Source organism: Elephas maximus, chromosome 8 (assembly GCF_024166365.1).
Source record: "Elephas maximus indicus isolate mEleMax1 chromosome 8, mEleMax1 primary haplotype, whole genome shotgun sequence".
Taxonomy (NCBI): domain Eukaryota; kingdom Metazoa; phylum Chordata; class Mammalia; order Proboscidea; family Elephantidae; genus Elephas; species Elephas maximus.
The window spans coordinates 65951167-65966416 of record NC_064826.1 but is presented as its reverse complement, the minus strand read 5'-3'; the positions used below and the strand labels follow the sequence as shown (position 1 = coordinate 65966416).

General features: G+C 37.4%; 1 protein-coding gene across 4 annotated transcripts in view; it reads right to left on the bottom strand.

The window, feature by feature from the left end:
* DYNC1I1 (dynein cytoplasmic 1 intermediate chain 1) overlaps nucleotides 1–15250 on the bottom strand; it is a 325120-nt gene that overhangs the window by 115780 nt on the left and 194090 nt on the right. For all 4 annotated transcript variants that reach the window (XM_049893292.1, XM_049893295.1, XM_049893293.1 and 1 more), the window contains 3 exons: nucleotides 13285–13374; nucleotides 4779–4941; nucleotides 1965–2064 (listed from right to left, as the gene is read on the bottom strand). In XM_049893292.1, coding sequence (XP_049749249.1) covers nucleotides 1965–2064; nucleotides 4779–4941; nucleotides 13285–13374 — 353 coding nt within the window. The remainder of the gene's footprint in view (nucleotides 1–1964; nucleotides 2065–4778; nucleotides 4942–13284; nucleotides 13375–15250) is intronic.

The following is a 15250-nucleotide window of genomic DNA, read 5'->3' as shown; positions in this document are numbered from 1 at the left end:
TCTCCCAAGAAGGGGAGCATTCTTCTAAGTGCAGTGAAAATAAGTACCAGCTTCAAAGGAAGCAAGGTTGAAGGAAAGGACACCTAGAACAAGGCCACACCATTTCTCCAAGAAAGATACTTAAAGAGGAGAAATGCTGAGCTATGTGCCAAATGCCCCATCCAGTTGTTCCTCAAAGAGACTCCTTACAGCTCACACGAGCCAGATCCCCTCTTATGGAATGGGCCTGGATCTTCAGTTACTCTGTGCATCAGGAATCTCCTCTTCCCCCATGTCGCTCAAGTTCTTTATCATGCCTTCTAGGCCCTCCCTAACTACCTTTCTTCAAGCTTCTCCCCTCTGTTTCGTGTGTTCTAACCAGGAAATCATCTTAGCCACACATACCACTATTCCCTCTCAGTGTTATAACCTTCCTGTTTCCTCATTGTTATTATGCCTTTGTCACTGCAGAAGGGAACATCTGGTTGTTAAGAACATGGGCTTAGAGTCAGACCACTTGAGTTCAAATTCTGGCCACATCACAACCAGGCTGTGTGCCTTTTTGCACGTGACTTAACACCTCAGTGCTTGGTATACCCATTGCTGTTGAGTCAATTCCAACTTATGGCAACCCCATGTGTGTCAGAGTAGAATTCTGCACCATAGGGTTTTCAATGGCTGATTTTTGGAAGTAGACTACCAGGCCTTTCTTCCAGTGTGCCTCTATGTGAACTTGAACCATCAAACTTTCAGTAATTGGCCTAGCATGTTAACCATTTGTACCACCCAACGACTCCAGTGCTTGTTATAAAAAAAAATTTTTTTTTTTTTTTGCTTGTTATAGTGCCTTAAAAATTGTCCACTGGTTGAGTTGGCCATTCAAGAAATGTGCCTACTTTCACTCTGAGTGCCACACTAAGGAGTTTAGATATAAGGCAACAGGGACTTTTAATTCAGGGAGCAAAATGATCAGATTTCCATTTTATTTTAGAAAAATACATTTGTATTTTAGAAAGTTTATTTGGGTAGATGTTCAGAAGAAATACTGCAGGTGGACATGCATGGTGGTAGAGAGACCAGTTAGAAGGTTAACAATATTACATGTGTAAGATGACGAGGCCTTAAATTAAGAGGGTATGAGAGGGGTTGGAGAGGAAAGGATTTGAGGAATGTATGAGTGGAGAAACGGACATTCTTGGTAACAGGCCAGGTATGTGAGGTAAGAGAGAGGAAGTTGGTAGTGTTGATTATGGGAGTTCTGGGTGTATTGTGGTGTTTTAATATAGAGAGAATTTAATAGTGAAAAAGATTTGAGGTATGTGGAAATAATGTTTTTGATATAATTAGTTTGACAGTCTATGGGACTCCTGAGTGGGGTCTGTCTGGTGTGCAAAGTGGAAGTTGAGAGAGAGATTGGGGATGTTATAAACAGGCTGTACGTACGTGTGGTGGTTGAATCCATAGGGGTGAAGAAGAACTCGCAGGAGAGGATGTGGGGGAGAAGAGCAGAGGCTGGGACATGAGCATGGGGTCCCCAACACTAAGGGTGATAGAAGAGAAAGAACTATCGGAGAACCATAAGAGGGGAGTTGTAAAACTCAATGGGAAGAGATTGTTTCTAGAAGTACAGTGAAATCAATTAAGTTGGATGACGGAGTGGTCAAGGCAGATGAAGACTTAAAAATATCCACTAGATCTGACAATTAGGAAATCACTAGCGACCTTAATGAGAGCAGTTTCATGGACAGAAGGTCTGGTTCCCTGTTGGGTACCTAGCATGGAGAAGGTACTCAATAAATACAAATAGCTGAGAGGAAAAATTAAAATGAGACTTCAGTAAAATGAGAAAGAAAACAGACTTAGAGAAGAAAAACGTAGGTTAGTGAACATATCCACAGTGGTGGAGCAAACCTCTCTTCTTTTACATATTCAGCTACAGCGTTTCCCAAAAGCCCAGTTTATCCCATTTCAGCAAAGATTCTTACCTGGAGAGACCAGTCCATACAGGTGACCACTCGATGCTTGGACCAATGCTCATCATAGAACTGACGATTGAAAGAAAGGTTGGCTCCAGCCTGAACATCCCTGGAAGGGTTTAAACATCAGACACAAATGTGATGTTTCAGAATGGGGATTTATCACTATGCTGCTCACAATGAAATGGTGAAATGGAAAAATAACGTTTCTATGAAGCAGAAACATTATTAATTCACGCAGCAAACTCTGATCATAAAGATGGCCTTTATGATCTAAAGACAGCCTCCTTTATATCTTATGAAAAGCTCTCTCTAACCTGTGTTTTACGTGTTGTTCCAAGTCTGATATGAAATACCAAATTTGTTTCAGGTTCCCTCTTGACCAGTCTGAACCATTCTCTACCCGCTGATAGGCTGTAGCCTGAACAAAGGTATACTAGAAATCTCTCACCTATGGGAGCAAAAAACACACCCTTAGGGATTCTTTGATTTCAATAGCACCTCATTTGGCCTTAGGCCAGAGATGATATGCAAGTCTCTATTTACCTGCAAATTCTTATTGACTGTAGTAGTTGCCTCCTGGGTCAACAGCAAGTGATGATTTCTGCCACGAGACAGGTGTTGTGGGAAGTAGGGGATGCACCAAACACATTCCAGATGCTTGCTATTCCTGCCATAGGCCAAAATGGTGTTTGGGTCTAGGAGGATTACACTTTGACCAGTATTCCTGGGCTGACATTCAACTACCCCGTCACACTAACTTCTAAGCACTCTGCACTGGTCACGCAGCTGCTCCACACTACCGAGTGTTTACAGTGAATACTGCTTGCAATGTGCCAGCAGCTATTGGATCTGCATACAAAGCTGCCTAAATTGCTTGGGCTTCAGTTCGGGGATTCCCACAAGCCCCCCTTTCTTCTGTTCTTTTACTTATTCCACATCTCCTTGGCTTGAACCCTGTAACACTTGTCTCTTATAGCTCTTGTTCAGACTGGGTGACCTGGCTTCAGAATATTTACTTGGTCTCTAACTAGCTGACACATTAAGACTTTTTTTTTTTTCCTGGTAACCTTTCTCAGTCCCAACATTGCAAACTAAGGCAGGAGATAACATGCACCTAAGTTCTGTGAGGAACCCAGGATAACACTTGGCCAGGTATCCAGAGGGAAATAGGACCCAGAAAATCAACTGAACCATAGAGTAAGTAATGAACCCAATTAAAATAAAACAAACATTGCAGAACTTGTGTATTCCAAATATTCCTGTCACTTCAAAGTAGTCTAAAGATGACGCCAAGTGTTGGGAACATTTTTCAGAATACCCTTTTCCAACTGTTTTCAGAGCCTCTGTTACATTCCTTTGAGCATCCTTAATAATGACATGATTTTTTTTTTCACTTTATAAAGTTAAACACCAAACGTTAAAAAAAAAAAATCCAAGCTAAACAATTTCATAGTTTATGAGGATTCAAATTTCTGTTCTTTTGGGCTCAAAAAAGATAAATTTTCCATATTATCTGCCTTATGAAGGGTAAGTCCAAATTGTGGTGAAGCTTTCTAATCTTCAAAGCCAATAGGACAGGACAGGAATAAACTTCCATACAGCAGAACCTAGTGGGGTTGGCACACCGGGCTGTTGAATGCAAAAGCTGATATTTTCCAGTGAACTTCACAGGTCAGGATAAAATCACTATTATTCTGCCATTTTCTAATTTTTCCTTTCAGAAAATGGATTTTTTAAAATAAGTTTTATTGTGCTTTAAGGGAAAGTTTACAAATCAAGTCAGTCTCTCACATAAAAACTTATATACACCTTGCTACATACTCCCAATTACTCTCCCCCTAGTGAGACAGCCCGCTCTCTCCCTCCACTCTCTCTTTTCTTGTCCATTTCACCAGCTTCTATCCCCCTCTGCCCTCTCATCTCCCCTCCAGGCAGGAGAGGCCAACACAGTCTCAACTGTCCACCTGATCCAAGAAGCTCACTCCTCACCAGCATCCCTCTCCAACCCATTGTCCAGTCCAATCCATGTAATGATGATATGATTTTGTCCTTTGAGAATGTATTTGAATTTTAGAAATAGTAAAAAGTCAATTCTGATAAGAAGAGCAAGCGATCTCACTTTTGCATATTGTTCTTAGCCAAAAGAAATGGGTGGCTAAAAAGCAGCTGTATCTATTTTTTATAAGGCTTATAAAATGGCTCTTATTACCCCTATGGGGATAGTTGACAGCTACTGCCTTTCCAATACACACGCTATGTTCACAGAGGAAGTCATCTGGGGCCTTTTACTTTTATTGCTTAGTTTTTGTTTTTTTTTTAACTGTAGATATATCCTTGCACTTGTGTTTTCCAAAAAGCATAAAGATAATCCTACAGTTACCAAAAAGAGGAAAAAAATTCCATTCTTTGCTGTCTCCCACATCAATAAAGATCTCTCATATCTCATGTTTGTTTTCTTCAGCTTCCTGTTTGCTTAGACATTGAGAATAGATCTACTATGTACAATACTAATCTCCTTTTGTTGCTTATAAACATGTTTGCTCAGAGGGACAAATATACATGAATCTGCCAAGGAGGAAAATGCACAAAAAGGGTCTATCACCTGGACTGCTCCCCAGATTCCAAATTCAAAAGCATTTCACTGTAAGTCAGAAGTTATAACCAAAGCCCTGCATGAAAGCTGTTCAGCCAGATCAATCCTGAAATTTCATATTCCTCTGATTGGTTAGATTTGTGATTTGTATAGTCAATTTGTAAATAAATTTAGATTCAGTACACAAGTTATAACACTATTAAAAAAAAAAAAATACAAAAACTAACCCATCTTTTTCCTCTAACTCTCGACCACTGTAGTCAAAAAAGATGTCAGAGTCTTCTGCCAATGCTCGTTCAATTACCCTTATTGTCCGATCAAAAAAGATGAGGAATTCCTCTGAATGAAGAATCTGCTGTTTTTCTTCTTCTGTCAGCTCCCTTGGAGGGGCTTGTAATGTAAACAAGAGATTGTTAGGAAAGAAAAGAGTGACAATGAAAACTTTTCAAGAGGAAGCCAACTCTTGAAAGAGATTGAACGTAAGAGCTTATCAAAGGAGTGATAAAAGACACAGTAAAATACCAAACCACTGAGAGTTAATACCGATTCTAAACGATTTCCTTATTCACAACTCAAGTTTTTGCTGATGTCTCCATTGTTACATTTACAGAAAAGATTTCATATCTGGTCTAATTACTATTGTGATGAGTTAAAAAAACAAAGACTAAAAATGAAAATTGATTGATGTGTTCAGATTTTAGCAATCAGTTCTGAATATTATTTTCTTTAGAATTTAAGTGAAAAAAGCTCAAATAGCACATAATAGACAAGTCTATAAAACTATATGTTAGATACTATTGTAAAACTGTGCATATTAAATAATTAAGAACCATCCATAATAAGACCCAGGTAGTACTTTACCTTTTTTTATTGGTTAAATTCATTTTATTTTAGATAGTTAGTCTGTAAGGCTGAATGATCATTACATAAGTTCCACTCAAACGCTAAACCGTCCTTCCACACCCTCTTCATTCAAGATAGCTCCTGCTTTTAAATGACCCATGGAATAAATAAATAGCTCTGTAGAACACTTCACAACTGATTTTATTCCTTACTTTTCTAGCACGATTAATCTTTTCAAACCAAATTTGAAGATTCAAAATAATGAAAAAAGAGATGAAATAACTGGCAATATGTCATTATGTCTGAAGGTGAGCTCACCTCAGTCGTGATTAGGTTATATAAAGCGGTCCTTCTACAGCAGCTTTTTCATAAAACTGTAGAGAAGTGATTAGGAAGTTCCCCAGACCGAGAATGTCTCAAGGGAAGAAAACTGTCAGCTGAAACTTTGTGGCTCTTCAGGAACCCCAGTTCAACTCTTGATACAGAGTACCTTTAATAAACATTTGATTGATTGCTCTTTCAATAGAATCAGGAGCTCCTATGAAGTTAAACTACAAGAGTGGAGTGCTTTACATCATAGGTGTGATCCCTGGTGGAGTCAGCTGTAGGGTTTCCCTAACACTTCCCTAATACTCCCACAATCATCCTCAGGACCATCACAGATTTCTCCCTGACCACATGGTCAAAGGAATCTTTAAAATATAGTCACCTGTAGCATGATGTTTTAAGGAAGCTCCGTTTAATTGGATTAATGGTATGGCAAACCCACTGTTCAAGAGAAATCTGAACTGTTCAAGAAGCCATTCCGCAGAGCCTTGGCAGTGGATTTCACATTTTTAATGTCTATAATGTCTCTCCTCTTCCTCCCTCCCTTTCCCTGCCCCAGACAATGATGTAGTGGGTTTGGAGTGGGGCTTGAGAATCTGTATTTGTAAAAGAAACCAGGATGATCCTGATGTAGTTGGCTCACATCTTGAGAAATGCTCTCCTGGGGTAAAGTTAGAACAGAACATGATTCATCCAAAATAGCATAGGATCTTCTCCAAAAACAGTCCAACATCATTGTTTCTAGCAACCCTGAACACAGTTAGAAATATTTCTTGTCTAAATCTCCTGCAAATATGCTAATGTGCATTGTGACTTTCCCAGAACCTACATCAACTCCTGATGAACAGTGTTGCCGAGACACTGGTTTGAGAAATGCTGAAGTGGACAATGGGTTGACTCAGATTTTAAGTAGTTACCTTGAGGAATCTGTGGAGGCCATAAACAACAAGGAGAACTCTACAAAACTACCTCTAATCAAACCTTTACTCTGCCATTTGCTAGCATTGATTCCTTCATCAATTAACTGAAGCTCCTTGAAAAGCAATTTCATCTGTAAAATGGGCATAATGATTCCTAACCTTTAAGTCTGGTTTCAGGGTTAAAGATAAATATATACTGAGCAAATAATTGAGCACTCAATAATTAGTAATTAAGTGGTAATTCATCTTCTTTCTAAGACTCCTATAAGTGAGGCTTTTTTTTATAATAATTTTTATTGAGCCTTAAGTGAACGTTTGTAAATCAAGTCAGTCTGTCACAAGCTTATATACACCTTACTCCTTACTCCCACTTATTCTCCCCCTAATGAGTCAGCCTTTCCAGTCTCTCCTTCCGTGACAATTTTGCCAGTTTCTAACCCTCTCTACCCTCCTATCTCCCCCCCCATAGGAGATGCCAACACAGTCTCAAGTGTCTACCTGATACAAGTAGCTCACTCTTCATCAGCATCTCTCTCCTACCCATTGTCCAGTCCCTTCCATGTCTGATGAGTTGTCTTCGGGAATGGTTCCTGTCCTGGGCCAACAGAAGGTTTGGGGACCATGACCGCCAGAATTCCTCTAGTCTCAGTCAGACCATTAAGTCTGGTCTTTTTATGAGAATTTGGGGTCTGCATCCCATTGATCTCCTGCTCCCTCAGGGGTATAAGTGAGACATTTGAATTATGTCATCTTTATGTAAGCTCCAGAAAACACTAAAACTACTGAATGTAACTAGCCAAAAGGAAAAACAAAAAACTATAATACGCTAGGTCCATTTTGTCTGGTTAGTACTGTTACATAAATGAATAATCAAACTTCATTGCACAAAGATATCGTAAGGCCAACAACGTTTTCCTATTTTTTTTTAAATGATGCCCTAGAAATGGCATCATGCTTGGTAAAGTGGACTCAGTGAGGTGGACTGACACAGTAACTGCAACAGTGGGCTCAAGCATAACAATGATTGTGAGGATGGCGCAGGACCAGGCAGCATTTTGTTCTGTTGTACATAGGGTCGCTATGAGTGAGAACCAACTCGATGGTACCTAACAACAACAAGCCTTGGTCACGGTTAATGGGAGACCTGAGACACATGCAACTAAACAGCAAAGTAGGACCTTTTCCCTTTATTCCTTTTTTTTATAACATAAAAATCGTTCCACTCTCTGTTTACATTTTTAAGCCACTTCTATTTCAGCTGTCTTTCCTTATAGGTCCATTACCTTGAATAAAAACTAGTATCTGTGTAATTTTCTGTAATTTTTTTTCTTCCTTGTAGCTTATTGTCACTTTGATCTTAGCTTTCAAGATACACGACTTCTTCTCTCGGAGAAACATAAATGGCTGATCAAAGTGTATTTGCAGAGGCCAAGTTCAGAGAGGTGAAGCAGTAGCCTCTCCAGATATTATGTCTGACAATACAATATTTGGCTGGAAATTAAATTGCTACGGAAGCAAAACAAAGGATATATTTATAGTAAGCTTTGATGTCTAATAGGGATCGAATGACATGATTTGTTAGCACAAAATAATAAGATGCATGTGTAGATGAGTATTTTTTTTTTTTAAGTTTAAACAATATTCAACTTTGGGGGTTAAATACGGCCACAGTAATTTTTTTTTTTTTTTATTGTACTTTAGATGAAGGTTTACAGAACGAACTAGCTTCTCATTAAACATTTAGTACACATATTGTTTTATGACATTGGTTACCAACCCCATGACATGTCAGGGCCATAGTAATTTTTGATTAAAAAAGTCTTTCAAATTTAAAAACGTTTAAATTGATGAGTGTTGTTAAAATGTAATGCAAACATAATGGAGTATCCAGGAACCACAACCAAAAAGTGACATCCTGAGGTAAAACATCTCCAGACATCGTACTTCATACAAAAAAAATTGGTAGATTAATGAAATCCACAAGGTCCAAAATACAAGCATAAAAAATTAAAATCAGAATTGTACTCCAGGACAGATCCTAAATTCTCCCTGAAATATCTCTCCATAACTTTTCCCTATCCCTGGAACTTAATGAATTGTTTTTAACACATTTATGGCATAAAAAGTCAGATACTAATTAATAGCAAAATGCATACCAGAGCCAAAGGTGGGCATTAATTTGATTTTTCTTATCAGTGAAGCAGAAAATGCAATTGTAGCATTTTTGTGTTTGTTTGTTCTCACAACACAAAACATGGAGTATTTCTGCTAAGAACTAACAATAAATTATGCATTTAAAGTGAGCTTTTTAAAAAATTTATATAAAGGTTATTTATGAAAAACAGAACACGTGGCTATGACTTACATTTGATCCAAATGATAGGACAATTTCCGAATTTATCTGAATAGTTATATTTAGCTTGAAAAATAATAACAAGAAAAATGTCCTGGAATCATAAAATTAAAAATTGAGAATACTGCCTAATTGTATGAAGTTGTGGCCTGCAAAATTAAGATCTAGTTTAAATTTTACTTTAGGGTCTACTTTTTATTACAGAAATGTTAATTTCTTTTGGTTTCACATATAAAAATACTTTAATGCATTTTCAAGACTTTAAGTTTTCTTCTCGATGTTAAGGTGCACTGTTGGTTTTTTAAAAAGTTTATTCTGTTTACTATATACTATATCTTTTGGTTGCTAGGGTTCTTGGGACTTTTTGCTGCCTCTGTAAAAATGAAAAATTTGAAGCTTACAACTTCCATTGAGCATTTTAATATCTAATTTTTAGGTTAAAATTTATTTTAAAAATATCCGCTTCAGAAATATCCTGCCTTTAAGTTTCATTTTAAATATGTAATTAAGAAAATTACATATTTAAAGAAATATTTTTAAAGAATATAGCTGAAAGATTAAAAAAAAAAAAACTAAATAAACCCATATACCCAGGAAAGATATCAGATTAAGTAGGGAGGTGGCTTTATGAGAACTTTAAGGTGAAATCAGTTTTCAAACAGTAAAACCAAACCAGACTAACAAGTAAGGACATCCTCTCTGAAGTCAATGTGAAGTTTGTGAATTAATTTGCGTTTACAAGTTTAGATTTCTGACTTTATTGCTTTGAATCTTTAAACATGAAGACACCAGGACGCTAATATATAGAAATTGCCTAAATTTGGTTAAAAGCTAAAATGTACCTGCTATTTTTTCGACCATGTTGTGGGGGGAAAAAAAAAGTCAAAACAGTAATAAATACAACTTTGATTTCTTTCATGTCTAATGCTTTTTGATGTCACACGGGCAAAAATGTCAAAAGCAGGCGAATACTGATTTTTTTTCACATCTCCCTCTCGCCACCTTTTTTTTAAAACTCCCCAAAAGGCCAGATTTTTCAAAAATGTGTTCCCTGGTTTGAAACCGTGTATGTCAAGTTTCAGCCCAGAGCAAATTTTTATGGCTGAGTAATAAATCCCTGCAATGCAGGGTTCATAATGGAAGTGCTGACACAGCCCTAACCACTACGCAGTCGTGTGAATGGCGCCACGATTAGATCTGCTAGGGATTCTTGAAAACGTTTGCAAAATACTGTCTTGCTTTCAAAAAAAGAAAAGGAGCCAGAGAGAGTTTGATGCCAACATAAACATGCTTTTAACCCATTATGTGCTAATTTGCAGAAAAGCCATTAATGGAGAGTAAGGCACACGGTGCAGCGGTAACAGGAAATGTTCTTTCAAACTTCTTTTTGACTTTTAACATGACTTTAATCAATTCCATGAAGCATGCATAACAGTTAAAACTAGACGGGGTTTTTCCTCAGAACTTAAGAGGGGGTTTCATTGCTTTGCCAGAGAAGATGACTTGGAGCTTGGGGTTAGGGGTGGGGGTCGGTGCCAAGACACACAAAAAGTACCCTGGCTCTTTTATCATCCAGTGCATTTTAAGAGTATTTTGTGAAAGGAAAAAAAAGGAGTATCTTAATAGATCCTGACTTTTTTTTTTGTCTCTCGCTATACCTATGATAATGATTTTCTATTCGTCAGGTTTTTAAAAAGGCATTTCTGGTAGAAGTTTAAATGTAAAAATATCTTCCATAAAATGCGCTTAGAGTCTCTCAAAATAAGGAATCCTTGTGTCTTCTGTGGCTGCTACTGTTTAAGGATGCTGGATCTCCTCCCTGCCTCAGTCACACCCCAGAACTCAACAGCAGTCAGCTTTGCTCAATGCATGAGACCAGGCACAGTGGAAAAAAAAAAAAAAAAAAGGACCTTTAAAGATAGTTCTCCAAACAGTTTAAAAGACTTTGCTTGCATCTCTTGATATTTTCAAGATATTTTTTATATGCCAGCTGGGACCCAGGTAACCATGTCCCCATTTCTAATTTCGGGGCTATGGCAAAGCTGGGCACAGAGAACTGGTGTACCCAAGGCTAGTATGAATCAGCGGTATGGTGACATGTGGTTGGAGACCCTGGCATTACAATGTAAGATTGCTAATGATAATTTAGTGAACTTTTATACAACACTTACTATGTGCCAAGCATTATCTTTCACTAATCTTTTTTAATTCTTATAAAAATCTTAGGAGACAGGTATTATCTCCACTTGATGTATAGGGAAACTGAGGCACAAAAGGTTAAATTAACTTACTAAAAAACAAAAATATCCAAACTCGTTGCTGTTGAGTCAATTCCAAGTCATAGCAACCTTACGGGACAGAGTAGAACTGCCCTAAGATCACCACTAATAAGTGGCAGAGCCAAGACTGAACCCAGGTAATCTGGCTCCAGACCCTGTGCTTTTTCCATCACTACGCCATACTGCCAACTAGATACCTGAGGTTCCATGAAACAAATCAAAACAAAATTAAAAATGTGAACTAAACCAAAGGCCAAACCCATTGCCATCAAGTTGATTCCAACTCACAGTGATTCTATAGGACAGAGTAGAACTGCCTCCTAGGGTTTCCAAGGCTGTGATCTTATAGAAGCAGACTGCCTCATCTTTCTCCCACAGAGCAGCTGGTGGGTTTGAACTGCCAACCTTTTGGTTAGCAGCCAAGTGCTTAACCACTGCACCACCAGGGCTCTCTAAATATGCACACACACCTCTCAAATGATCCCCAACTAGAGACAAATTTTTTAAAAAATGTAAACATAACTGTCTCACTTAACTCCATAATCATTTCTATGTAAAAATTGCTTTAAGTGTAAGCGGATGTCACTTGCAATAGTTACATGAGCTACACTAATTTTCTCATGAGATCACAAGGGGGTGAAATGAGTACACCTGGTCAACATACGCCCATCCCTACAAAATCTCCAGTGCCAAGATGAGTCACACACTGTGCTAGAGCCATAAAAAAAAAAAAAATTTTTTTTTTTTTTTTTATTATAGCCATCCTAAAATGTAAAAATCAAATGATTTTCTAATCAGAGTTCTACTGATTTACATTTGGGGCACTCAGTAGGAAATACGGAAGAAGTTTTTCACCCTACACTCGGTTCTCAGGTACTTCTCTCCGTTTGTCAGCAAGAAGACAATTTCAATGGGTTCAGAATCTCTAAGTGATACAAAATTAGATTTTTAAGGAAATATCACCTGTAGTACTCAGGGCTTAGAACCTATTCCTTCCGGTTTGACCTCTTACTGAGAATTTGCATTTCTACTGAATCAGAACTTCCATTTTAACAAGGTTCCTAGGTTATTCTTATGTATTCATAATAACCACCTGGAGATCTTATTAAAATGTAGATTCTGATTCAGTATATCTGGGGTGGAAATGCAAATTCTCAGCAGGGGGTCTAACTGGAATGAACTGGCTCAAAACCCTGGTAGTCCTTTTTTCTATTTCTTCTTCCTTCTCTTCTCTCTCCCTTCCTTCCTTTCATCTAACCATCCATCCATCCAGTGCTATTACAGGGGCGGTGACATCACGGTGAAATACACAGGCTTTGGATTCAGCTTCAAATCTTGGCTTACACACTTATAAATCATGTATCCTTGGGTAAGTTTTTAAACCTCTCTCTTCCTATTTCTCCATCTATAGCACAGGAATAATCATAGTATCTGCTTCAAAATGATGTTGTGAGGAGTAGATAATATATACATAGTGCTTAGGAGAGATACAAGCACACAGTCAGTGTTTAATAAATGTTAGTTTATTATCATCACTCGAACACATAAGAGGTTGTTTCTCCTTATACGAACAGAGTTGTGGAAGAAAGCTTAATAGTTCAATTAACAGTAATGATGACTGTTGATGTTTCTAGATAGATCATGTGATAAAACTTCTGAATTTATTGACAAAATATTTTTTTCTTCTTCCCTTTACTATTCATTGGGAATAGATGGTGGAGTGAACTAGATAACATGACAATTAATAATAAGTGTCTTACTTTATCACTATTTAGTAATAATTTTACTGGAACTATGACTTGATGGTATGCTTGTTATTTGCTTCTATCAGTCAAGAAATAAACTCCAGTTTTGATGATTACAATTTACATTGCTAAATGTAATTGAGTTGAACAACCATAGAAAAACTCCCAGAAAGGGGGTATATGTTTAATTTTTACTTACCCATATAATCCCTTATTTTGATAAAAACAAAACGAAATTATTAGTCAATTTCTCTCCCGCACCATACCTTCTTTCACCTCCTGTTTTTTGTCTTGATTTTCAAGTTCTGAATCATGGCCAACCTTAGGCTCAACCATTTCTTCATCTTCCTCATCCTCTAGAAGAAAGAAAGAGAAAAATGCAATATTTTCTTCAAATCAAAGTCTTTGGTTGATGGTGGGAGGTAGGGGTAAAGGGCAAAGTTCCAATCATTTAGGGCAACTTCTAAGTAAATCAGTCCACAATGAATGCCCAAGATATATGTTCATGAATATATGAATAAATTACCTCCAAAGAACCTCTTTGAAAGTTCCCCCAAACTGCTGAGAAAACTTCCGTGAGTAACGGCACCTGCTACCTCCATCCCCAGGCCCTCACCACATGTGATGTCTTGGAATTGCCTCCCTGACCTCTGAAGCTTCTTCTGAGATGGCCCAAGAACAGATCTTAAAACGTTTCCACCTGGAGCACATTTTCCATGGGGAACACCTGCTGTACAGACGACTCATTTCCAATTGAATCCTCACCAAATTAATTTGTTTTTGACCTACAGGAAAGGGTTAAATACAGGTCTGACCCCAGGTCAAATGCCACTGGCAAGTAAACAACCAGGGGTAGGGCCCCCAAAGTCAATGCCATTGGCCTGGGAGAAAGCAACCAACCCCAAATGGCATTTACACGTTCAGAGCAGTTCATGCATTAATGTGAATTTAATGAGCACTAACAAATGGACCCAGTGGGCTACCACTGCCAGATGTTAGAGTGCCCTTCCTGCCCTATACAAATGTATGCTCATTCTTCCTCTTCTCTAGCCTCCCTTTCATTATGGAGCACTTGAAATCATCAGTCTCAATGTAAAAGAGGTAGGAGTCAAAGTGTCATAAGAAAAATCAAACTTATGGAAAATAAAATGACATAAAAAAATTAAAACTTGTTTCCATAGAGTTTTTACTAAAGTTCCTTCCCTCTTACATATTACATTCACTGTAAGTTATTGATTTCGTTAGTTCCAACAACGTTTAAAAGAAAAAAACTTCACTTTTTTCCCCTCATACATTCATTCAAATGTGCTTTCATTCAATAAATATTTACAGACCTCCTAAGAGCTCAGACTCTGTGGATGGTCCCATTCCCATCACAATAATTCCTGAGATCTACATCAACTCCAATTTCAGCACCAACCACTTAAAGAATGCAGTATAAACCCATACTCAAATGCCCAAATAAATATTTATAGCCTGAAAAGCAATCCCCAAAGTTCTGACTATATTAAGAAAGTGATTTGTGGAAGGAATATCAACTTTAAAAATATAGGTATGCAATATATAGCATTGCAATTTAGATATTAAAATGTAAAAAATAGAAATTTTCTTTGTGTATGTGTGTGAAGATTGTAGAGTCAATCTCATTACTTTATAACAACACTACATACATGTGAGAAAGAATGTGAAACACATTCAAGAGGGGATTGTCATGTATTATTAACACAAACATATGAGGTCACATATATGAGATAAAATTTTGCATCTAAATTTTGAAAAGAACACTGAGGTGCCCAGGTTTCTAGGAAAATATACCTTTAAAATGTTGTTATAAATAGCACATCTAAGTTCTTACTTATATCTAAGTATCTAACTGCTATATACCCACAATAAATCTGCTTACAAGGTTTACTGTGAACAAAACAACCGTCTTGACTCAATGTATCTTCCAGATCTAATTTTTATAACTGAAAGTAGTTTCACCAAATGCCTTTGAATTAGCATGAAATAGTATCAAGTTCTCACCTTTTGCATACATAAGGATTTTTATTTTGAGCATTAAGAGGCAAACAAGCAATATCATGACAGAAAGTGTCACTTAAAGCTTGTTGGAAAATAACTCAATTAAGGGCTTGGCTGTAAAAAGGGCTAGGTTTGTAATAACCATGTGTTACTTTATGCATAGAATTATGAGGGAAAATGGCAGGTTATCTAATTCTTTAAAATTAGAAA